At 35.4% G+C, this 27647-nt stretch overlaps 1 protein-coding gene across 1 annotated transcript; it reads left to right on the top strand.

Annotated features, from left to right (window-relative positions):
* LOC129282057 (neurotrypsin-like) lies at positions 1–27647 on the top strand. The gene is made up of 9 exons (XM_064113111.1): positions 1–533; positions 4682–4767; positions 11245–11380; positions 12075–12212; positions 13812–13999; positions 17253–17403; positions 22803–23021; positions 23723–23863; positions 24632–27647. The coding sequence occupies exons 1-9, from the start codon at positions 401–403 to the stop codon at positions 24916–24918; spliced, it is 1479 nt and encodes a 492-aa protein (XP_063969181.1). The 5' UTR covers positions 1–400; the 3' UTR covers positions 24919–27647.

The raw sequence follows: 27647 nt of genomic DNA, 5'->3' as shown, positions 1-27647 counted from the left end.
ATACTGGTGGTTATAGCCCATTGTTGAACACAGTTGAACATCCATATGAAACCAGTGGTGGTGCGCTGGTATATAAATTATTATCCCCTGTCCATTGATCTGTGGAAAACAAGCGAGGAGCTCTTGACTCATGAATCTCATATAGCAACACACGTCATTCACATACACTGTGGCATCATAAAATCATAAATGAATTAGACTTCAATTGACAAGCTCGTATTCATTCGCTTGAAAAGCGTGTACACGCTGAGGGGGAAACACACTTTGAAAACTATTCATGCTTGTGATTTCTTTATTTGCTAGTTACTGTTTGTGAACTAAAGCAGGAAACGGGTGAGTATACTGACGCGCCAAATTCCGAACATTGTTCAGAATTCAGGTGACTCCTGTATGTGCGTGCATGTATCTAGCTGAAATAATGGCGACAATGTCGCGTCTGTTTCGCAGATATCATGGTGTCCATGATCGACAAATTGGACCTGGCCTGGTTCTCGTCCTGGTTCTTGCCATCATCTCTCTGGGCGTGGGATACGGTAAGTCATTAATCAAGTTGATCGATTTGACCGAGGAAAGTTTACACATCGAGTTCACTATCGAATTACATTCATTAATTTATACTTATATCTCGTGATTATTCTGGGACTCTGACAGCCCCCCTTTTGGGATGAAAACTCTCACAGTCACAGATAACTTTGATTTGGAGTTCAGCTAGTTGCCTTGGTGTAAGGTCATGACTTCGGGGGAGACATAATGCACTACATGTTTGGGTATCTTATCCGGGTGAGCGTTGTCGGCGTCCAAGGGAGTTAACGTGCTGTGCTGAAATGACATTCTTACCATGTTATGATAGATGGGGAAGCACTAGCGTACCTACGGGGGGGGGGGGGGGGCAGAGGGGGCAGTCTGCCCCCCCTGACGAGCCACAACCCATGCAAAGGACGTATCCCTGCCCCCCCTGACGAGCTTGAAAGACCTTTTTTGCCCCCCCCCCCTGACGAACTTGAAGACCTTTATTGGACCCCTTTTTTTTTTTTTTTTTTTTTTTTTTTTTTTTGCTTGTCAAATTTTTTGGCGGACGGTTTTGCCCCCCCCTGTGAAAAATCCTAGGTACGCCACTGTGGGGAAGAGTTCCATGTGTACCCCCAAAAATGTGGAGAAGGTTCAAAACAATATATCTATCCCTAATATAGAACATATATGATGGGAGAGTGGAAATACATACCAAAATATGGCTTTATTCCGTCAAATTTTCGAGCAGGATCGAGTGAATCTGTTTATTCAGACATTAAAGAGTCTGAAAGCCTAGACTAGTCGAACTCGGAGTCGAACTTTTGGCTCAAACTCGCTAGAAAACTTTTCGGTATCAGCGCTTCTCGCTCACGGAGATCTCGACTGTTGTTACGAGGCGAGTTCGAGTCCAAGCTAAGTAAAGCTAAGTTAAACTTAAAAAGCGATAGAGAAATCTTAAGTGAACGAACCGTAGGCCTAAGTCTCACAATTTTTTTGCTATTTTTTGGTGGGGGTACTATAAAACTCTTCCCCATATATTTTGAATAAGGAATGACTTAATTTGGAAACCAAAGTGACTTTGGCACAAGAATGACCTAGGACACCAAAAATTACTAGGGCACACCAGAATGACTTGCTGGGACACCGGAGCGATCGGACACTGCTATCACTTGGAACACCAGAATGACTTTGGACGCCATGTGAGCGATTCATCAACATTTTTGTCCGACAAGTTGTCAGATCTGACAACTTTCAATGATGTTGATTGGCTTATTAAGAAGCAGTGTTACTATGGTAACTTTCGGATGAAACGTCTGACAACTTTCATGAAACGCTCACTAGAATAACTTTGGACACCATAATAGCTTTGCACACCAGAATGACTTACATGGGACACCAAAATGATATTTGACAACAGAATGACTTTGGACACCAGAATGGCTTTACACACCGGAATGACTTGCATGGGACACCTACTTACACCAAAATGCCTTTGGATACACCTCTGAAAAAGAGATAACTTACCCGATCTTATATGAGGCATGGCGACTTAAGATATGGTTGTGATAATATTTGAAAAAAGGAACGATTAAACTTTACTTTTTCAACTTAAATGTTTACGAAAGAAGTATAGTTATGAACTAGGTTTCCAATATTAATTGATATTGTAATTTTGTCATCTTTCCTGTAAATAGTATTTCGTCTTTGTGTAAGTCTTGATTTGACACGGATATCCTTTAGGTTTTACGACTTATCTTTACTGTACTTTACTTGTTGACGTATTCGTAGTTTGTGGCTGCACTTACAGAATGTGTTTGCCATATTTTTCATCATTGGAAATCAAACATGTCGGCTTTCATCTGCAGTTTTGCAGTAAACTGATTATGACACTTGGAATTTGCAAAATATGCATGGGTAGAAATATATCGTAATACCTCAGTCATGTCAGTATCTTCATAAAAAAATAGCTTTTGGTTTTGTGTTTACATCAGGCCAGGGTCAACATTTTCCGCATTTGCTGTCCTCCAAGGCCGACCACTCGTTCCAAATGAATGACTTATATTATTCCTCGTCCTCGATAGATTGTGTTGTATGGTACAAGGTTATCGTTTTTAGTACACAAAATGCATGGTAAAATAATAAAGCCATCCATAAACAAAATAAACATTTGATAAATTCGTTTATTCGCGTGGAAATGTTTACTTTCGGCGAAAATTTCTGTGGTAATCACGATGGTAAGAAGCCAAATATTTGACGTTATCCACGATAATAATTCTCTGTATATCCTTCCACTCTTGGAGAATGCCGTCCATAGAGAATTATGCGTCATGTTATTTGTATGCGGAAGTCCGCGGATAAAATCAGCCAGAACAATCGTTGATCAGAATTCGTGAAAAGAAAGCATAAAAGGCCATATTGCACCATGACCACCAGCGCATATACATTGTAATAGGCCTAATTGATTACTGTAATTAGATAATGAATAGAAAAGAAAGCAATGTTTTAATATGTTATGTATGTTGTGGCTAGAAACTTGATTTCATTGTAACAATACACCTCACGGTATTATTGTCAGAATGTTCAAACGAAGTGACGAAGCACGCTGCATGCCCCTTAATTTTCTGTCTGAAGATCAAAATTTTCGTTCTTCCAATATGTTTATTGAACAGTTTAAAGGATGGATACTTGTAAGTTGTATTATTCATGCCAAGCATACCTGCTCAGAAAATTGATTATGAAATATAATTTTTACTCAATTCGACGAAAATTTACCCCCCCCCCCCCGGCCACCCGAGTTAGGAGTGCATCATGGGGACCACAATAATGAATATTTGAAACTCCAATGATTGAAGGGGTCCAAATATTTACATTTGGCTGTTACAAAGCTACTCGAATAGTTACCATGGTAACGTCATTTCGAATGACTGCTATTTAATGAGACTACAAATCAATGTGTGAGATTTTAGTTGAGGACCAATCTAAGATTATATATTGTGTTAAAATTTACTTCTAAATCAATTTAAGATTTCAATCTAATTTTGGATTGGTCACTGATGTTTGAATTGATTCATTGCAAAGTGTATATGAATTTCGAATTGATCTTTTGTATTTTGTATGGTATAACTAGCAAAGTCGTAAAAGAAGGAAGACGAATCATGTTTGTACCAAAGGGAATAATAGTGAACTGTGATCATGATAACATGGCAGGTGGTCACGCTAAGTAGATAATTTACTGTAAGGATACCTGAAAAAGCTGGGGTAAAAGGCAAAAAGCTGAAAATAATAAAAGCTGAAAATTAAATTGGTAACCGGGATTGGTTATTTTTAAGGGTGTTTTATTGGGGTCTGGAGCGAATCGTTCTGAAGATAAAAAAGCACACAAAAATGTCATTGCTTTATCAGAATAGGACAACGAGGTCATAACTCGGTGGAGAAGTTCAAACCCGTTCATCTATTCAAATGAATGAACTCAATAAACACTCAAATTAAGGTCACTTGCAAGATAAATGGGAAAAATATTATTCAGTACGAGGATTCACCTCATTAGGTTTTATGCCTTGGATTTCCATTTTGTCAGTTGATACAGTTGCCAACATTCCGTTGATTTCTTTTTTCTTTTGTTGCTTTGTTGAATCTCAGTTATGTGAGAGCGACACAAAATTGAGATTATGGAACTAACGAAGAAAGAATAGCAATGACATGAATTGTACCTGAATTTGAATCAGATTCAAAAGATGTCGATTTTTGTAGGGCAAACCACAATTCAAAGAACTAAAGATGTGTATACAATTAACAGGTGGAAATAATAAGTGTCTATAGTATCCTTTTTTCATTAATTCAATAAGATGTTTCAAATCACTAATCCTCCTGTTTATAGGGTCGTATTTTATTTTATCCAACATGTTTTCGCGTTTGTACCAAAACTGCAGTGTTCATGTACGTTTATTAAAGAGTCTTAATTAAGTGCCTCGCCTGTTATCGAACCTCGGGCTTCCAATATGTCTAAACTTTAGACCTCTCGACCACATGTTCTAGTTTAATGTGACGTTATTACCCTTTTCAGGGGGGGGGGGGATATGATTTACTGATCCTTCTATTTCAAATAATATGACATTATTATTTTAGTACTATTAACCTGCCAGTGAATATTACAATACCTTTTTTTCCATAGTCGAGCCCTCGTCAACACAGGAACCTTCGAATGATACAAAAGTTCGTTTGATTGAAGGATCCGACATACATGAAGGTGTTCTTGAAGTAAGTTTTAAAAAAATCATATTGTATATAATTTTTTAGGGAAATTATTTGCTAATCCGGCGTAGATTTCATTACTATTCTCTATTCAATTCTCAAAATTCAACTATAATTGACGTACCATATTTTGTTGTAAATGTATTAACTGCTTGTTTGATTCACTTTGCTTGTTTTTAATTTGATATCCATATTTTCTTCTACTTTATAATGAAATCTCATTTCAAAGTTAGATTCGATTTTAATAATATTTTTATGATTATTTTACATTATGTCACGTTACTCACGTAGTCATGTACACGCACAAACCAATATGGAGAACCTCTCGGAAAATTTTTCAATTCTTTTATAGGCCTATATGTGATCCCAGTCATTGACTGGTGCTTAAACTTTCTTATTTTGTTATCACCTTGCCCGGAAAGTAAGTTGATAAAATAAATAAATATTTGTGTAATATTGTTCTAGTTTTTTTCTCAACAAAACTTTGGTCACATGATGCTGGAATATACTGTTAAAACTATGTGGTTCAAAACAACATCACTTTGTGTTTTGAGAGAACTATAGGTGTTATAGAAATACAACCTGGAGTTTGAAAACAGTACCAAGTTGTGTTCAACTATTCAACAGAATATGTTAAAATAACATCCGTTTGTGTTAGACTAATACTAGTGTGCAAGCACTGACTCTTATTTGTCAAAGGCTCTGTCTAGAGTAGACTATGCATTATGCATTATGCGAATTGCGTAAAAACCAAGGGTCTGTGCCCGCAGACTAGACTAATACAATGAATTTAACATTCGTGGGAAATGCTTTTGCTGGAGTACTTTGTTAAAGGACAAGTCTATCCCAGAAAAAAAAGTTGATTTGAATAAATAGAGAAAAATAAATCAAGAATGATGCTGAAAACTTCATCAAATTCGGATGGAAAATAAATGTTATGATATTTTAAGTATCACTTATTGTTTAAAAAAAAACAGTTCTATGCTCAACTCAGTGATATGCAAAATAATGAAAGAGTCGATGATGTCACTAGCTCATTATTTCTTTTGTTTTTTATTGTTTGAAGTATACAATATTTCATCTTATTTACGGATTTGACAATTATATCCATCTTGGTTGAACCACAAAATGTAAAAAAAAAAAAATCAAATCCGATTTTGATGAAAATTTCAGTGTTATTCTTTGATTTTTCTCTTTCTATTAAAATCATCTTTTTGTTGGGGTGGACTTGTCCTTAAACACTTGTCTAGTGGTGTAGTTTTAACACCAACATCATTGCCATTCAAAAAATAGAGCTGTGGGTCATTCTCAAAAAACGCACCAATAATTTGATGGGGAAAAATCGTAAATGAAGTCTGAAGAATGGGTTGAAAGATGCGTATTATGAAAGTACCATGACCGGTGTGAGAAAGTGGCAATAGAAAAATGGCAAGTCGCTGTTTGCGTCAATTTGAAGTACTGACCGGATTAATTAAGCTCTGTATATCGATATTACGGAAGTTAATCATTAACATTGTCCACTTATGCTACTCAATATATAGCTTTTGAAATGAATAATATAGAAATGCACACAATTCAGTTGAAGTATGGTATCAAAAATGTATTTAATGAAGCAGTATGTAACTTGAGCTAATGTGGTCCTAAGCTTTATCTTCAACATGTTCAAGGTAGTAAGAGAAAGTTCAGGAGGGATGTACGATATCAACTTGTTCCATAGCTTTTCCGCCTTTTATTTATTGATGATATAATTTCTGTATTTAAAGAGTGCACCGTACACCTTTATGCTGACGACACAGTAATATCTTTCTCACATAAAGATATTAGAGTTATCGAACTCGTCCTTAATAAGGAGCTGGAAAGTCTATCTGCCTGGTTGAACAGGAATAATTTGAAAATAAACTATGATAAAACTGTAAGCATGTTGATTGGAACACCTAAAATGCTTAAAAGGTCACAAAATTTACAACTAAAAATTGACTGTCATTTACTGACTCAAGTGAATAGCTTTAAGTATCCAGGTGTCTTGGATGAAAACATGAGTGGATGAAAACATGAAGTGGGACTATCACATAAATTATTTATGTAAAAAAATGGGGAGAATGATTGGTTATATTGCACGGCTAAAGCATTTTGTAAATTTGTCAGAATTAAAGTTAATATATGACTCAATAATTTTACCTCATTTTGATTATGGTGACATTATCTATCAATCTGCAAACAAATCTCTACTTGACCAACTTCAAAAAATTCAAAATAGAGCTGGAAGAATAATCTTAAAAGTTGACCCCTATTCACACACTTCAACCTCTCAAATTCATTCTATTCAGGGTTGTGACACTATTTAAAGGTCAAGTCCACCTCAGCATAATGTTGATTTGAATCAATATAGAAAAATCAGACAAACACAATGCTGAAAATTTCATCAAAATCGGATGTAAAAGAAGAAAGTTATGACATTTCAAAGTTTCGCTTATTTTTAACAAAATAGTTATATGAACGAGCCAGTTACATCCAAATTAGAGAGTCGATGATGTCACTCACTCACTATTTCTTTTGTTTTTCATTGTTTGAATTATACAATATTTAAATTTTTACAAATTTGACAATTAGGACCTCCTTGCCTGAAGCACAAAATGTTAAAATAATGGAATTCCACGTGTTCAGGGAGGAATGAAACTTCATTTCACATGACAATGACGAGAAAATAAAAATATTTCATATTTCATATAATAAAATACAAAAGAAATAGTGAGTGAGTGATGTCATCAGTTCCTCATTTACATACCGACCAAGATGTGCATATAATTGTTTTGTGAAATGAAGCGAAACTTTAAAATGCCTTAACTTTCTTATTTCACATCCGATTTTGATGAAATTTTCAGTGTTATGCTTGTTTTATTTTTCTCTTTTTATTCAAATCAAGTTTTTGTTGGGGTGGACTTGTCCTTTAAAAGAGAGAGTATACTCACTTGATATTATTCATGTATAAGATTTGTAACAACATGTCCACTGAATATATGAAAAATTTGTTTCATACAAAAGCTACTCCTTACCCTCTTAGAAATGAAAATAATATATGTTTACCCAGACCTATAACCAATAGTTGTAAAATATCTTTCTCTTACCGAGCTGCCTCTGAATTCAACAGAATCCCTTTGTACGTGCGTAATGTCACCACTTTCAATTCTTTTAAAAATACATTTTTGAAATATATCTGTGCTAAATGAAATTAAATCACTGATTTGTACCGGGGGGGGGGGGGTGGGTAGGTGTAGGTTATATGATTTTTCTTTGTTTTTAATGATTTCACTTATATGTCTGATGGTCAACTTCCTTTACTTTATGGTAATCATAGCCTTTTTGTAAGTAAACTGGCTCCATGGAAGACCAGCAGCAATGCATTATTGCAGCTGAATATAGACTACCAGCCGTATAATTTACTTTATTTCTTACCTTTTATTATTGTATCTTAACATTGACCTCATCATCTCATGTTAAGTGTATTTGTATGTACTTTGTATCTGTTATTTTATATACGGAAATAAAACAAACAAACAAACAAGAAACGTTTGATGCCATATTCAGTTTTGGGGCAGTTCAAAGCCAGTTGGTCAATTCCAAACCGTGTTTTGTATATCGATTTACGAGAAACAAATATATCGCTAAGATTATGGTGGGCCAAGACAATGTATGGATTTGAACATGACAACTTTAAACTTTCCTTTCTTATTTTACATGCGAAGAAAATCATTTGACTCACGTGATTTCATTAAAATAATGCACATCTTTCGAGGAGTGTGTAATGAAAAAAGGCGTTCTTGCTTCTAAAAGGGAGAGCCTTCTTCCGGAAAGAGCGGAAACAATGTCATTTAGTGGATTAAAGGAGATGTTCATCCTGACAAAAAGTTTACTTTATTGTAAAAATAGCAGAAAAAAAATGATAAAAATATTTGCGAAGGTTTGAGGAAAATCCACCAAAGAATAAAGAAGTTATTAAAATTTTAGTTACTGGATTTGTGACGTCATATACGAGCAGCTTCCCTACATATCGTATGGTAAAAAGAGATCAATGAAATGTTATTTTCTCAGAAAATTGAAAATGGTTATTACTGTACCTTCATTATATCAATACACAAATCATTCACACCTGTTCCTAAAAAGAAACAAGTATCACTATGAACCATCAAAAAATTGAAATTTATGTATTTTATATTTCATAACATATGGGGCAGATACTCGTTTATGAAGTAACAAATCCAAAATGTAAAATTTTATTAACTTAATCTTTAATGAATTTTCCTCAAACCTTCAACAACATTTTTTTATTATTTTGTTTTCTATGTTTAAAACAAATTTTTCTTCAGGGTAAATTTCCCCTTAAGGGTAAATAATAGAAGATTTTAGGGTCCTTTTTACATTAGCTGGTTCCGCGTATGTTTCAACATTCATAAAAAAATATATTGAAAATCTTTTGATCTACGTGATTTCATTTAAATAATGTACATCTTTCGAGGAGTGTGTAATTAAAAGAGATGTTCTTGCTTCTATAAGGGGAGACCCTTTTCTCGGAAAGAGTCGAAACAATGTCATTTATTGGACAAAGGGGTCCTTTTTACTTTAACTGGTTTCGGTGTATGTTTTCAACATTCATGAAAAATATGCATTGGAAATTTAGAGCTTGGAGACCACATCAAATCAGTTGCTGTTACAGTATACGTTTCGAGTTTAACATATGTTCTGCTAATTATTTTTAAAGCAAACACTTCAATATTTTAATATCAGTGATGACGATGATGATGATAATGACATTGATTGAAAAATAGCTAGTGGTGATGATGATTGTATTGATAATAAATTCATCATATAAAAATGTAATGATAATGGTAATAATAATTATAAAAGACTTACGTGGTATTTGTCATTATACATTTTGATAATGTTCATGGCGTTTTTAATTATTTTTGTTATCTCATTATTATTATATAATAATAATAATAATTTACTTATATAGCGCATAATATTCGTGATCTCTATGCGCTTAACAAATCAATTATTTATTACATAAGAAATCAAGCGAATTGTTAATATGGTTTTAATTAAATCAAAATATTATTCTACATTAAACTAAGTATTATGGTACATTGAAATATACATTAAATTTACATTACACTGCATTCTATTTGCTAACACATGATAATATATTACATGACATATCATTACATGGTATTAATTTGGTACTGAACATATTGAGTAAAACTATATTAAACTATATTACGCTACAACAATGAAAAAAGATAGGTCTTGATTGATGTCTTGAAATTAGCTGTTGAGGTGGCTTCACGTAGTTGGGGTGGTAGAGAGTTCCATAAATGTGATGCAAGGGTGGTGAAGGCACGTTCTCCATAGTACTTGGTGTTGACTCTGGGAGTTTGGAGAAGGTTTAGATTGGCAGAACGGAGCTTTCTGTTAGGTACATAGAAATTGATGAGGTGTGAGATGTAGGAAGGAAAGTTACCATGCAATACTTTAAAGACTAAGAGAAGGATTTTGTACTGGATACGTAGATGAATAGGAAGCCAATGGAGAGAGAGAAGAAGGGGTGTAATGTGCTCATGTCTGCGGGCCTTTAAGACTATCCTTGCGGCTATATTTTGAACCCAATGAAGCTTCTTGATCTCTAAGTCAGGTAAATCTCCAAGCAGTGCATTGGATGAGTCCAGCCTCGAAGTCACAAATGCGTGAACAAGCATTTCTGCAGTGCGCTGATCAAGATAGTCCCGAATGCCTCCTATCTTCCGAAGGGCCGCCATAGCTGAATTGCATATTCTATTTACATGGGCCTTCAAGGTAAAATGCTGATCAATCATGGCTCCGAGGTTTCGGGCAACTTCTCTACTGGGTATTTCTTCACCTCCTACGTGTATGCTGACATCGGGACAACACCTCGAAAGGAACTTTGAGGTGAAATGTACTACCTCCGTCTTCTCGTCATTCATCGTCAGTTTGTTCATTGCAGACCACGCTCGGATGTCTCGGAGGCAGTTATTGACTCTAGTAATGACAGAGTCTCTCTCGTCAGGACTGAAAATGCTGTAGACTTGGGTATCATCTGCGTAGAACATGGATTCCATGTTATGGGCACGGATGATGTCCTGTATGGGTGCGATATAGAGAGTAAAGAGGAGGGGGCCTATGACCGATCCCTGCGGGACTCCACATGCATCATCTACTTGTTTTGATACAGCATTTCCAATCCTTACTGTATGACTGCGGCCATTCAGATAAGATTGTAGATTATATCTAAATCTGCATTTGCTTAAATTGTGGAATTTGACTAGCTTAGAGCAATTTTGTCATACAATATTTTTGCTATTTACAGTAACGACAAATATTATTTTACAAGTGTCAGTTGTGACATTAATCCCAACATTTTGACGTACTTAATTGCATTTTTTTTTCTAAATCTGTATAATTTTGAATTAGTACTTCCATCCATTGGAAAAAGTATGGCTACCCGTGTGTGGTGAAGGCGTACAGACAGAAGATGCAAATGTTGTTTGTCGAGAGCTTGGATTCCATGGAGCTGACGTCATCAAGAACGTCACAGGATTCACAAAAAGTAAGAAATAAGTTTGACAAATATAGAGAAGGTCAGAAAGAATGTAAGGAAAAGGAAGATGACGAGAAAGTGAGAGATTGAGGGAGATTAAAGAAATATATTGAAAGCATCATGGAACATCGATGATATCGAGTTTCTATGGTAATTTTGATGTCCGATAAGAATGATATATATATAAAAAAAGAAATTGGGCAATTCCATAAAATATTCAACCTTTTTGTACCTCCGAACCCAATTTTTCTGAAGTTATACTTGACATCATAAACTGACCAAGTCATGGTCATTTGGTCATTTGACAGCACTAAAGACTGTCAAAAGAACCAGAAATCAGAGACAGAAAATTTAATGAAGGTCCGACATATATGGGGTAAGACGTTAATATTTCATGGAATTGCCCAAATGTAAAATTTAACCAAATTTTACTGGTAAAAGTATACTACGCAAAATAAATATTTCAATTCAATTCCAATACAAATAATCGTTTATTTTCTTCCATTTAAAAAACCCCAAAATATTTCTTTCACCAAAAATATAATGTTTTCACAATAAACATATTTGCAAGAACTAACAATTTTCACCATTGATCTTGAGAATGTGTCAAACATTTTTTCCAAAAAAAATAAAAGAAACCAATAAATAAAACTCTTTTCAACGAAAAAATGGCCTTAATTAATAAAAATGTCTTTGTCCACAGATGTAACTAGTGCTCTGTTGAATGTGTGGTGTGACACAGTGGATGGAGTACATATACCACACAACTCCTTGGACCAATGCTTACAGAGCGGTGTAGCGGATATTCAGTCGTGTAATGATAAGGCGGCTCATATTAAATGTAAGTATTTGGTATAACCCTCCAGGATTGCTTGTCATCAAGATAGCATCACGGTTTTGGCACAGTCGAAAATCCCATCATCATCATTATCATCATCATCACCACCACCATCATCATAATCATCACCACCATCACCACCACTACCATCACCACCGATATCATCGTCATCAGCGACACTGACACCTACCACCACTCTTAACCCTAATGTTATTATAACAATTAGTTATCACCGGCCAGCCACCGTCGCACAGTGGGCCGGGGCGAAACAAAAGTGCGCCAAAAGTCATTTTGGGCAATTTCAGATTTTTAATTTTTGTCATGCCCAGCTGAAAGACAACACTTTGAAGAATACTTCAGCAAAATATTTCATTCGGGAATTTGCATAAAGGTTGTTAATTTCCTACCTCATATCGTAAAATGGGACATTTTGCAAAATGCCGCGTATATGACAACTTAGTTGAAAAACAAGCCATTTCACAAGAAGTTTTTCATGTAGGAATCTGAAATGGCACCCACATAATCCTGATATATTCTTATTTCGTGTGAAAGGGTTCAAAGTAGATAAAATACACATTTCAGGAGGTTTATAGGATAATTATTCCTCGAAATAGGCGGATAATCCATGTTTTTTGCATTTACATTAGAAACGTTTAGATTTCCGTGGATTTCCGTTTAAATTCTACCATCATCATTTTGCCAGATGTCTAAGCTTTAAGTCGATACCAAATTTAGCTGCCCGTTTTTGCCCGTTTTCATGTAAGAGCCGATTTTACTTGACACAACACCCCAAAACCTGTTCAAAAACGGTCATTTTTATACCGCGCAGTCATCGCAGGATTCCCTTCCATTCCATGAAAATGACATGAATTCCGGGCATAATGGAAACAAAATAAAGGCTGATAACGCATATAAGGGCTATCCGCCCCTCTTCCAGAGATAAATGTTACATGTAGAATAATTCAGCCAAAAACCCTCCATTCGTGGTGTTATATACTCTGCGTTTTACCGAAGTCTACACCGCTTGATAAAGCGCGGTTAATATTTTTCAGATTTTTTAGTATTTTTTTAATCTAATGATCATTTTGATGCCATAAAATCATTTTCAGGATCTCATACACACTTTTTAGGCATGTGAGAAGCATAAACCATCATTCACTCTGGTCAATCTTAAAGTAACACATAACACAAAGTTTATATACTGCACATTGTTTAGCGTAATTTGTCTTTTCACAGATAGGTTTTAAGTAGCCAATCAAAATTTGGTATCAAATTGACGTCATATCGGCTTTAAATTATGTTCAGTCGATTTTACGCCAAAAATTACCTTTAATCAACATGTTAAAGTAAAAATATAACACGGAATATAATTTTGGCGCACTTTCAGCTCATTCAGAATGAGTTGAAAGTGCGTCGTCATCAGCATCAGCATCACCATCAACATCACATAGACATCATTTTTACCGCCCCAATATCTTCAGCTAATGTAATACATGATATATAATATTAAGAGTTGGAGATGATTTTTGAAGACTGTATTTGTGTATTTTCACCATTGTCCACTCATCAGCATGAAATATCTTTTGGATTAATTTATTTCAGGTTTGACTACTCGACTGACCGGCGGGCATGACATGTCCAGTGGTCGGCTAGAGGTGTGGTCACCGGGCTTTGGCTGGGGAAAGGTTTGCAGTCCAAACTTCGGAGAGAAAGAGCAGGAAGTCACCTGTCGTGAGCTTGGATACATGTACGTCAACTTAGAGAATCTGGGAAGCGCAAATCAGTTTCAGGTATGAAAACGGCATCCTTGGTGTATGGACAATATGGAAAGCCAGCACCGCAATGAAACGTACCGGGTACGAGTTATGGCGGTGCTGGCCTTCAGCCTATAGCACAACTCTATTAGTGCGGGAAAAAATATTGCACAAAATGTGGAATTCGATCTGTTATTAAACACCTGTCTTACCTTGTTCCAATGTTGTGGCGTAATGTATTTTGTAATGTAATGAATTTTGATTCAATAGTACGATACTAGAATTTTTAGGATTTTGTAAACGGAATCTCCTTTCTGCTACCCCTGACACTCTCATTATGTTTATACCTTGTGTTTTGTCATTCTATTTCTTATATTTATCTCTTTTTATGTAATACTTGTATAATTTTGTAATGTGTTGAATAAATTTGAATTGAATTGAATACTATGCAATGTAAATTGCATTCATGGGCGGAAATCCCAGGGGGGACAGGGGGGACGTGTCCCCCCTACCAAAAATAGTAGGGGGGACACAATATCAAATGTCCCCCCTACTATTTTTGGTCTTTTATGATGGAAAAAAATGCATCATTCACATTCGAAATAATACATGTCTTTTGAACTAAATGACCTTACATTTTGGGTGAAAACTTTTTTTTTGCTTGTCAAATTTTCCAGAGTGAATAAAATAAGATGAGGGGAAGACTTGGAAAATAAAAAGAATCTTTCATGTCACTATATAAAATTTTCGGTCGCGCTTCGCGCCCGCATTGCCTGTTAGGTGATTGTTCAATATGGATCTTAAATATCAAGTTTGGAAGTCATATACATTACACATTTCACCTCGGAAATCGAACTTTCATTATTTTGTGTGATTTACAAACTGATTTTTAAAAGGTGCTCTGTTAAAATGATAGCTTTATGGTCTGAATATTGAAATTTTCTGCTCGTGCTGAGCGCTCGCAAATTTCGATTTATTAAGTACCTATTATTTTGCGCTCGCATTAATGGTAAAAAAAATATTTTAACTGATGCATTCTATTCAGAATTACAAAAGTGCTTGAAATGTCCAGTTTTCAGGCCATAATATCATCAGATTTCCCCCCCCCCTCATTAGGCATTAATAAATAAGATATTAATTTAATGATTAAATTGTCCCTTTTGTTTCATCTCGCGCTTAGCAAGAGGGATAGTAAGATAGTCATCATTTTCATATGACATGTCCTAAGGATGTCCCAGTCCTATGTGAAAACTCAAATAATAATAAAAAATATCAGCTCTTTATTAAGTGCGATCCATATCCACCTCACGATTTTCCTACAAAGTGCTTGAAATAAATAGCTGAAATTAACTTTTTTTTTTCAGATTGGAATATCATATAGTTTAAGCTCGCGCTTCGCGCTCGCTCTGATTTTTCATAATAAAAGATGTGTAGAATGCCTAGATTCTAGGTCTGAATATGAAACACGCCCGCGCATGTTTATTCAGATACTCAACTTGTTCTATATTTAAATCGTTATCCAGTTTCAGATCACAATATCAAAAACTCTGCTCGCGCTTTGTGCTCGCATTATTAATGTAGGAAGATCCCCTATTACTCATTCTTTTCATGATTTACAAAACATGAATAGAGTGTGCCGTTTTTAGGTCTAAATCTCGATTTTTTTTCCGCTCGCGCTTCGCGCTCGCATCAATTGTTTAATTATATACCTATCTGTTTGAATTACAAAAAGTGCTTAGAATTTTCATTCCTTAGGTAAAAATGTCAAAACATTTCAACTCGCGCTTCGCACTCGCATTATTTAATTGTTGAAATATGTAACGTCTTCATGGCTAACTACAAGCAGTCTGTAACAGGTACCTTATCCATCAGTTCATTTCTGCTAGCGCTTCACGTTCGTAGTAATTATTCATTTACATACACATCTTTTTCAGGATAGCAAACATTGCCCAGAATGTTCAAAATTTTAGGAAAAAATACATAAAATTTCCCCCCAAAAAAATTGCTCGCACTTCGCGCTCGCATTATATAAATAAGGATTATGATATTATATATTTAAATTCATTCATAAGAATAAAGCTAAGAAATGACTATTAGGACTACCCCTTCAAAGAAACCAAAAATCATCTTCGAGCGGCCGATCGGGGAGAATATGGCCGAAAACAAAATCCGCCCCCCCCCCTATTGGCGAAGGCTGGATCCGCCCCTGCTTAACAAGTACCTTTTCGATCAATTCAAATTAAACGTATGTAAACATTTTCTGGCTGCACTTTGCACTCGCATTATTAATGTAAGGAAGACCTCCAATTACTCATCCTTTTCATGACAGAACATGAATACATGTAGAGTGTTTCGTTCTTAGGTCTAAATCTCAAAATTTTCCGCTCGCGCTCCGCATCAATTGTTTAGTTATATACCTATTATGTTTAAGTTACACAAAGTGCTTAGAATTTCCATTCCTTAGATAAAAATTTCAAAAAATTTCAGCTCGCGCTTCGCGCTCGCATTATTTGATTGTTGAAATATGTAACGTCTTCATGGCTAACTGCAAGCAGTCTTTAACAGGTACCTTTTCCATCAGATCATTTCTGCTCGCACTTCGCGTTCGTAGTACTTATTTATTTGCATACACATCTTTTTCGGGATAACAAACATTGCCCAGAATGTTAAAATTTTAGGAAAAAATCCCCCCTCCCTAAACAAAAAACAAAAAAAATTTGCTCGCGCTTCGCGCTCGCATTATATTAATATTGATTATGATATTATATATTTATGTTGATTTATAAGAATAAAGCTAAAAAGTGACCACGAAGATTAAAATATTAAAATATGGCTGAACCCCCCCCCCCTATTGGCGAAGGCTGGATCCGCCCCTGTGGTCCCCCTACCTTTCGGGACAGATTTCCGTCCATGATTGCATTAACCCATGCTATCACAGTATGATGTAGTATTAGATTTAGTATAATTTAGAATGAAATTGGATTCTATTGAAATAATTTAAAAGTTCGTTCTCAAATTAATTATTCCTTCAATGTCCTATGTAATATATAGTTTGTGAAACACTTTCAGATAATGAATATCACGAGCAATATAAGTCATGGCTAAACTTCGCTAGCGAAGATTGGGAAAATAATTTGTTTGTGAGATGCAAGATCTTTTATTGTTAAAGAGTCCAATCCTATAAGGACACATTCTCCCACATCTAGGACGATATAAGTATCATAGTGATATTATTGATATATTACCTTGTTAATAACATTCTATTTCATTGTACGTTTCACACTGGTAGGATTCTGCTCTGACGTATGAATGGGAGGATGTAAGATGTACTGGATCTGAAACCAAACTAGAAAACTGTGATGTGGATACCACTGGCTCTACTAGCTGTCCTGGTGATAATGATGCATACGCATCCTGCACTAACATCGAGTCTGATCCAGGTACGTTGCGTAACGGCCCCGTCGCATATATATATATATATATTAGGGGCGGGTTCAGCTTTCGCCAATTGGGGGGCGAATTTTTTTTCACCCATATTTTCCCCGATCGGCCGCTAAAAGTTGATTTTTGTTTCTTTGAAGGGATAGTCCTAACAGTCACTTCTTAGCTTTATTCTTATAAAACAACATAAATATATAATAATCTCATAAGTCCTATATAAATAGTGCGAGCGCAAAGCGCGAGCAGAAATTTTTAATATACGTTCTGGCCTGATCAAAAAGGGACTTGTTAAGGACCGTTTGCAGTACGTTAGCCATGAAGACGATACCTATTTCAACAATCAAATCATGTGAGCGCGAAGCGCGAGCTGAAAATGTTTGATATTCCTACCTAAAAAATGGACATTCCAAGCACTTTTTTGTAATCAAGAACGGGATAGGTATATAACTAAGCAATGCGAGCGCGAAGCGCGAGCGGATCAGAAACAGAAACAGGATCGAAAAAGAAGAGATTTAGACCCCAAAACACTCTATTCATGTTTTGCAAATCATGAAAAAGATGGGTAATTGGATAACTTCCTACATTAATAATGCGAGTGCAAAGCGCGAGCAGAAAATTTTTCATGTTCTGAACTGAAACTGGAAAATTTAAGCATGTTTGAAATAAAAAATAATTGCATATCTTGATGAACATGCGTGCGCCTGTTGTAAATTTAGACCTAAAGTCTGTTTATTCTAAATACATTTTCTAGCATGAAAATCAATAATACGAGTGGGAAGCGCACACTGACAATATTTGATATTCCCATCTGAAAAGGGGTCAATTTCAGCACTTATTCAAGCACTGTCTATAGGAAAATTGTAAAGTGGATATGGATCGCACTTAATAAATGATGCGAGCGTGAAGCGCGAGCTGATATTTTCACTGTTATTATTTTGACCTGGGACCGACACATTCTAAGGACATTTTGTCATCAAATGAAATGATGACTATCTTCCTATTCCTATTCCTAAGCGTGAGATAAAACTTGTCGATTATCCTTTCTGATAAAGGGACAATTTACTTGTTAGGAATTCATGAAAACGTTAATAAAAATTATCTTATCTATTAATCTAATAAGCCTAATGAGAGCGCGAAATTTGTTGATATTAAGGCCTGAAAACTTGACATTTTAAGCAATTTTGCAATTATAAATAGGATGCATGGGTTGTAAAGACCATACAAAAGAAGATTGACGATGAAGTGAAACGAAGCAAACAAGCATACAAAAGAAAACTCGAGAAAAACTTTGAACAAAAAAACTCCAGAGCATCGTGGCGGGCGATGAAGATGATCACCGGTTACAAGTCCAAAAGCAAGGTCAATAAACTATCCGCGGACTTTGTCGATGAACTTAGTCGTTTTTATGCTAGATTTGAGACAGTGGACTTTGGTGTAGAAAATAGGTCATTAAGTCAATACATTGAGCAGGAATTATTGAGAGTTCCATCCAGTCCTGGTTCCATCTTCAGATGTTTTAGATAATTTATCTGAGTATTTTTCTGAGTCAAAGGTCAGGAAAGTGCTTAATAGTGTGAAAATTAACAAAGCTACAGGGCCTGATGGTGTGTCAAGTAGGATTCTGAAGATATGTAGCCAGCAACTGGCTCCAGTTTTGCGGCAAGTGTTTTTGATGATCTTTGATTCGGGTCTATTCCCTAGTATCTGGAAAGAATCATCAATCTTTCCAGTTCCCAAAATTAAACACGCAAAAGTACCAAATGACTATCGCCCTGTGGCTTTAACTTCGAATATTATGAAGTGTTTTGAGAGGTTGCTATTGCCATATTTGTTGAAACAAACTAAGGAATTCACAGACCCATTTCAATTTGCGTACAAGCAGAATAGAAGCGTGGAAGATGGTGTACTTGTATATTTGCATCAAATATATGAGCACTTAGATAGACCAAAGACATATGTTCGTTCTCTTTTTGTAGATTTTAGTAGTGCTTTTAACACAATCGCACCCCATCTTTTAGCTCGCAAATTGATTAGGATGAATGTAGACCTTAACCTAATTAGATGCATACATAACTTCTTGGTAGGTAGAACACAGTATGTAAAGACGAATTGTCACCAATCAAGCACTGTTACCACTTACATAGGTGCCCCCCAGGGGTGTGTCCTCTCCCCGGTATTGTTTTCTCTTTACACAAGCGATTGCGTGAGTACAACTTCTTGCTGCAGCATTCTTAAATATGCTGATGCCACAGTCATTATTGCACTATTGTCGAATCAGGTTAGCGATTATTTCTCACAAGTAGACAAATTCATTCGTTGGTGCGACGACCATTACTTAACACTGAATACAACCAAAACCAAGGAAATGGTTATTGACTTCCGTCGAAATGGTGCAGAGCACGAGAATGTAATCATTCATGATCAGGTGATCGAACAAACCAGCAGCTATAAGTACTTGGGAACAGTAATAGACGACAAATTGTCATGGAGGGAGAACGCGCAGTTGGTTTATGGGAAGGCTTGCAAGAGGTTGTACTTTCTCCGCAAGTTAAAATCCTTCCATGTTGACAACACAATATTAACTCTGTTCTATAATTCAGTTATTAAAAGTGTCCTTCTCTTCAATGTATTATGTGTATTTGGCAATCTCTCAAAAGATGACAAGATGAAACTGGAAAAGCCCCGTAAAATAGCGCAAAGAATAATAGGAGTAGATTTAGCCTCTATCGAATCCCACTGTACAGATCAGATCTTAGGAAAAGTCCGCTTAATTATGAAAGACACTTCTCATCCACTTAATCATTACTACTCATTCAATCGTTCTGGCATAAGACTTCGTCCCACTCCAATCCGCCTTTCCCGTTTTAGAAATTCATTCATACCCGACTCTATCCACAAATTCAATTCACAAGCTCAACGTTAAATAAACTTCTGTTCCCAGCGAAATGATGAACTTATGTACTGATATCCCGGAAAGTTTCATGATAATGATAATAGTTATATTAAAGCAATAGTAGTGATGATGATGGCAACAATAATAATGATAATAATAATAATGTCAATAATAATTATAACAATATTTGAATGCTAATAATTTTGATAAGTATTCTGGATGACTCAAACTTTTGCAAATGTTTTGTTGTATTTGCTTCATACCTGTGTAACTTATTTGTTTCTTTGTTTGATTTTGTTCATGCATGTCTAATGTATATTACACCAGTGGAAAACAAATTTCTTTGTAATCATGTTTGCGAAGACAAAATAAATATCTTGTATATCTTGTATATCTTGTATATATCTTGTATATATTTTTAACAATTATAATGCGAGCGCAAATCGCGAGCCGATATTTTTGATAAACTGTCATGAAAAGGGGATTTTCAAGCAGTTCGTTAAAGAATTACTATATTGATTACTATATATGTACGCATTACTCACCAATCAAAATGCGTGCGCACATGGCTAGTTGATAGGTTTTGACAATCAAACCTGAAAAGGGATATTTTGAGAACTTTATGAAATACACGAAGAGAATAGGTACTTAATGACAAATCAAATAATGTGAGCGCGTAGCGCGAGCTGAAAATTTCGATACTCAGACAATAAAACGGACATTTCACCGAGCATTTTTTTTTCAAAATCAATAAATCAAACAAAATAACGAAAGCTCGATGTCCGAGTTGAAATATGTTATGTATACTGAATTCAAAACTTGATATTTTAAGCTCCATATCAGCCTATTGAGCAAGATATGTATCTCATCGAACATGCAATGCGAGCGCGAAGCGCGATGAGCAAAAAGTTTATATATTGATATGAAAGATTTTTTTTCCTAGTCTTCCCATAATCTTATATTATTCACTCGTCTTACTTTCTCCCTTTTTTCTTTTTTTTCTCCCCTCTTTTTCCCTTATTTTTCTTTCCTTCCCCTTTTTTTTTTTTTTTTTGCTCCGCCAAATGGGGGGGGGGGGAGGGTGGGCCCCTCGGCCCCCCTATGTTATATGGCGCCGAAAATAGTAATGTATTTGTATGTGACCCGCAGTGAGCCAAACAATTTGAGGGGGCAAGACATGGCAAAATTTATATTCAAAAGTTGCGAGCGAGCAGTAAAGATTTTGACATAATAGTCAGAAAATAATATTGTATTTCATCCTTCTCCCTTTCCTTTTCTCTTTTTTTTCCTTGGGCGTGATTTTTTTTTGTGGGGGGGGGGTAAACGTCCCCAAGCATCCCCCCATCTGTACGCCACTGTTGACCCGGCTATATCCGCAACTGTTCCCCGTCTGTCTGCATTGATTCATCATACTTGGGTTATACCCACTTAGATGCTCTGAACAGGACTTTGAACATGACTGTACCTGAAACTCCAAAACAAGTATGCTCGTTAGATTTTGAATGCTGATTTTTCAATACCTACCAATGTTCTCCGCACCCAACTAAACTGGCAAACCATTGTACAAAGACAACAGTATCAGACCTACCTCATCATGTTTAAATTAATTAATGATTTAGTTCCAACGTATTTAAAGGAAATTATTGTTTATCGTGATATTAACTTTCAAACTCGATATGCACATTCTTGCCCATTAAAAATCAAAACACCTCGAACAGAGTATTACAAGAAATCTTTGCATATTTATGGTTCAAATCTATGGAACAGTTTACCCCAGAATATGCAAAATGTAACACATTTTCCCATATTTAAGAAACAATCTAGAATTTTAACTCTGAACTCCGAATTTAAAAAAAGCAGTATTAATTTTGATTTAATGTAAATATTATACTTGTGTTATTGATTGATTGATTGATTGATTGGGATTTTTACCTGATTGCTAAGAAAGCATGAATGCTTGTAAGCAAGCAACCAGAGGACCGACGGCTTAAGGTCCTCTCCGAAGGACCTGGTAATGAAGATTAATGCCTTACCAAAGGGCACTAGCGCACCAAGTGGGAATCGAACCCGGGTCACCGAAATACGAATCCCCCGCTCTACCGACTGAGCTATCGCGCCTTTTATTCTAGATTTAATTTAAATTTAATATAAATTCTCTGCTTGTATGTGATTTTAGTTTTTTAATTTAATGTGATTTAACTTATTAAATATCTGTAGTATTGTATATAGTTTAAGTTTTTTTGTGTGTTAATTGTTATTTATATGTATTTGTTTTTTATTGTGCAGGGCCCCTTGGTAGAGCAGTTTTGTAACTGAAAGGGCTATCCTGCTGAAATAAAGCGGAAATAAATAAAAATAAATAAATCTAATCGACATGGCGAAATAGGTTATTTTACGACATTATGACTTTTTATAAATCGGCATGGGAAGATATAATAACTCGCCAAGTAGATGACACTTTAAAGCTTCACTACAAATGTTCCCCTATCTATACATGTACCTCAGGTAAACCTCCTTTCATGGGTGTGAAGTTGTTTGATGGGCCATGTGAGATGGAAGGTCGACTGGAGGTCTTCGATGGTAATGATTACGGTACGGTCTGTCAAGAACATATCACTCAGCTCGATGCACGGGTCGTCTGCCGTCAACTGGGCTTCGAGTACGAGAATGCTGAGGTGGTTAAATGCTGTGATACCTACCCCGCTGCTAGGGTGGGAGCCTCTGGTAAGAAAAGATCTTCTGGCAGTATAGGCCTCGAGGTTCTTTCGCATCATAGCTCTTTAACCCGAATATATCATGTAAAAATCTGTAAATTTTACCTTAAGACCGGGAAAATGAAATTTAAAGGGAAAGATGTGACTCTTACTAAATTGATATCAAGTGTCAGTTGAAGAAATGAGTCCCATGTTTCACCAGGGACGTGAGAGGAAGACCGTCTCTGGTTTCACCATGTTCACCTTGTCAACTTAATAGTTCGTTATCTTAGTGGCTTTTAAATGATAGAAAGTAATGACAGTAGTAAATTTATTTCCGCTCGAGACAAAGATCTGAACTGATCCAAATATACAAAATTTCAAAAGGACTTGATCAAATTGACCTAAACAACTTCTTTGAGATGGATGTTCATGGTAGAACCAGAGGTCACAGCATGAAATTAAGAAAAAAACAGATGCAAATAAGGCAAAATGCATTTTCAATTAGGAGTATAAACAACTGGAATGCTTTACTAGAGGAAGCAGTTTCTGCATCAAGTGTCAATATGTCAAATCAGCTATTGACAGGCACTGGAAAAACCATCCACTAAAGATTTTACCCTACCAGAGACTATCCAACGTGACGAGGGGCAAATAAGCTACAAGCTTTACGTCTCTACATCCAAGTAAAGTATTATGTTTCACTCATTTCCTATTCCCTTTTTCTGTTAGATTTATTTGGAGTTCTTAATTGCACTGGTGACGAGTCCATGATTGCTCAATGCCCCCACCCTCCGGTCGGATCCAGGGTGGGATGTACCACGTTGAGACACGTCAATGATGTGGGGATCAGATGTCAAGCTTGCCAAATAAGTAAGTATGCGGATAGTCCTAAACATTGTGGAATTTCAAATTTGGTGTTGGTGTTAGAAGCAAAATTTAGATTGTCGTCCCTGGCTCCAGTACCTCGTGTGAATTTACAAAAATCGTGTTACGGATAACTTAAAGGTGAAGTCCACCCCCAGAAAAATGTTGATTTGAATTAATAGAAAAAAATTAAACTAGCATAACTCTGAAAATTTCATCAAAATCGGACGTAAAATAAGAAAGTTATGACATTTTAAAGTTTCGCTTATTTTCACAAAACAGTGATATTCACAACTCAGTGACATGCAAATGAGACAGTTGATGATGTCCATCACTCACTATTTCTTTTGTTTTTTTTATTGTTTTAATTATGCTATATTTCACTTTTTACAGACTTGACAATAAGAATCAACTTGACCATATAGTGTTAAACAATGCTAATTCAACATGTTCAGGGAGGAATAAATCATAGTTTCACTTGACAATGAGGAGAAAATTAGAATATTTCATATAATAAAATACAAAAGAAATAGTGAGTGGATGACATCATCAGTCTCCTCATTTGCATACAGACCAGGATGTGCATATAACTGTTTTGTGAAATTAAGCGAAACTTTAAAATGTCATAACTTTCTTATTTTACATCCGATTTTATTGAAAATTTCAGTGTTATGCTTCTTGGATTTTTCTCGTTTTATTCAAATCAAATTTTAGTTGGGTTGGACTTGTCCTCTCTATTTACCCCCCCCCCCCTCTCTTTCAACCCCATTACAGAAAAGGTCAACATGGCCGCTGTGATCGGCGGTGTCATCGCCTTCACTGTCGTCTTTATCGTCATTGGTGTCGTGCTGTGGTACATCTGCTATATCCCTAGGAGGAAATACGAGGCTGCTGCCGACGAACAAGACGACGAGCCCGACATTGAACCAAAGGATGAGACCATCGATGAAGTACCGACGGCTAATGGGTTTGAGGAGAATGCCAATGAAGATATGGGAACCGAACTGAACGATGATGACTTACGGGAAAAGAAAATAGAAACGGAAGATTCATTCGTTTGATGATTCCCGAACAATTGTTGTATAGTGTAGGCCTACAAACGTACTAACGAAAATCAACTTTGCTTGAAGGCGAGTCGATCCATCCCCTCATTATAACATCAACATGGTCAAGTTGATTTGAATAAAATAGAGAAAAAACGCTATATACAGTGCGTATCAATAAAAAGTTTACACTTTGAAAAAGTCCTGGGAATTAAAAAATATACATTATGAGGATATTTTTTTCACATATATTCTTGAGTTTGAGTCTCATCTATCATACGAAAGTTAAAAGAAAATGACAGAATGTCGCACTTGAGTGAGCATTGTCCATTTTTGTAAAGCTCGCAAAAATCGGTTTGCGCAGAAGTGCTCATTTTCACGCGGTGTCAAGGAAAAAAGGCGAAAACAAATTGACCGAGCGGAATATTTCTCATACATTTCTCTTGCATTTTAGCCACTTGAAATAAAACAGATACATTTAAACATTATGTAACAATTTTGCCACCCAAATTAACATTTTAACCCTAGGTAAGCACAACCTATGCCCTTTTTGTGCCAGATGGATCTGAGCCAGGACATAACTGAATGTAAACAAAAGTATATTTCAGACATCTCCAGCATTTTTTTTTCATATTTCATTTACTTTTTTCTTTACACTTTTCCGAAGATGAACAATAATTAACAAACCGAAAATCAAGCCTAAGCCATTTCATGTGTATCACAGCTCTGTGTAAAGCAGATATCACCACGATGGCCTCGGTGCGTGGGAAGGGGCGGGGTGCAATGGCGCTCTATGATTTTTTTTTGGCAAGAAAACCAGTTGAAAAGGTAAGAGATATCTTCAAATCAATCTTCCTAGCTAAAGTCCATTTGTTCTTCATGATTAACGTCTTCTTTTATCCATTTAACAATGTCCAAGTTCTGCTGCGCAAATCATTTTCACGAACTTTTCAAAAGTTAGTGTTGCTCACTCAAGCGTAAAGATTTTTCGACAGTTATATCGTCATTTGCTTTAAGAGATCTGTGCCAACGTTTAAATGTGTAAAAAGCTTCAGCATATTACAAACATATAATTTTACAGGTTTATTTAGAGTGTAAACTTTTTTTAATACGCACTGTATATCCTTAATTTGGGTAAAACAGGAACAACTGAGAGGAAATCGTCTGAATGCCCGTTGAACCGGGTGTACTTTTTTTTTAAGTTTGCCTAGTTTCTTGAAATATTTATTATGGATAACACGAGGGGTATGTTAATAGACTGAGGAGCTTATTTGCTTTACAATAATCATTATTGTCTTTGTGTTTGATTTGATTGTATGCTATACTAATTGATATGTATCAATAATGGTTAAACGACGATTTTATTGATAGAAAATATGACACATTTTGAAATTTCATACAATAAAGTACAAAAGAAGAAGTGATTATTTGACATCATCGGCTCTCTTATTGCTTTACCATCTTAACACAATTTTGTTAAAGTTAGAAATACCATGATTTTGTTGGGTTTTTTTTCATATCCGATTTTGATGTAATCGTCAGTGTTATGTTTTTTTAATTTGTCTCTATTTCATTAAATGTATTTGTTGTAAGGTTGGACTTGGGCTTTAAGGCAATGTAAACATTCTTTTTCACCACGTTTTACAATGCCATAGCAATGACTATCATCCAATTATAATTATTTTGTTAATTCATGTGACATGTATATAAAACAACTCAATTATATCAAAACTTTCAGGTGACATTTTGTACTGAAGTGTAGGAATTCTAACCAGGGTGGCCGCCCTTGTGATTTTTTTTTCAAGTGATTAAAAAGTCGGGAATGGAAGAAAAAGAGATAGAAGGAGAAGAAAGAAGAGTATCAAAACGAGAACTTATAATAGTTTACCCCTAATATTCCATTGATAAAAGATGACTTCATATTTAGGTTGCGCCTCACCCTTTATCAAAATGGCGTAGAACTGCCCCTCGTAATGACGAAAAAATAATGTAGGCTGAGGTATAACTGAATAACCTTGCCTATGGCTCTGGTAAATTCACCTAAATATTGTGTCTTCAATCTTCAGAAAAACGCAAAAGAAATGAAATATTACTAAAGGCATATGTACATTCAAGTGAACTCAACTTCATTATACATAGAGGCATGTAATACTAATATTTATTTGAAATATTGTTGTTAAAAATGTTTTGTAGGGTTGTAGATGTCAAGAGAACCGAATGAAATACGAGATTTTGTGCAAAGATTATATTTTGATTATTTACATGTTTATTATATTATTCAATTCAACTGAAATTAGAATTTTATGAATTATAAGATCTTCAAAAATAATAAACATTTTATACGTATAGTATAAGTGATTATTTGATAGATGAGGTAATTCAAACCATTTGTTGAATGAGATGACAGGAATTTGTTAAACATGAAACTGTATATTGATGTAATATAACTATAATAAGTATTCACTGGAATAAAAGAAATGAAAAAAGTGATTAAAATCAAACAAAGAAAAGAGTAGCATGATCACAATCGGACAGGATGGATAATAAATGAACGGCATAGACTTGAAGTTTCGAGTTATTTTTTATTCAATTTACATGTATAATACTCAAGAATATATATGAAGAGGTTTTATTTTATACTCAGTCTCCACAATCTGAAACATAATCATCTGTAATTTGTATGTACAGTGCTGTATAGTAGTCTAAAGGGCTTTCATGTGTAATAAAACAATCGTATTTGTACAAAA

This window comes from Lytechinus pictus, chromosome 18, assembly GCF_037042905.1.
Source record: "Lytechinus pictus isolate F3 Inbred chromosome 18, Lp3.0, whole genome shotgun sequence".
In the NCBI taxonomy this organism is placed as follows: domain Eukaryota; kingdom Metazoa; phylum Echinodermata; class Echinoidea; order Temnopleuroida; family Toxopneustidae; genus Lytechinus; species Lytechinus pictus.
The sequence above is the reverse complement of the archived record's forward strand: the minus strand, read 5'-3'. Positions and strand labels throughout refer to the sequence as shown.

Bases quoted from the DNA above. Each gene is read 5' to 3' on its own strand.
- LOC129282057 (XM_064113111.1), top strand. From the start codon at position 401: ATGTATCTAGCTGAAATAATGGCGACAATGTCGCGTCTGTTTCGCAGA. The intron at 11,381-12,074 runs GTAAGAAATAAG...CTTTGTCCACAG, and splicing joins CGTCACAGGATTCACAAAAA to ATGTAACTAGTGCTCTGTTG. The intron at 17,404-22,802 runs GTACGTTGCGTA...CATGTACCTCAG, and splicing joins TAACATCGAGTCTGATCCAG to GTAAACCTCCTTTCATGGGT.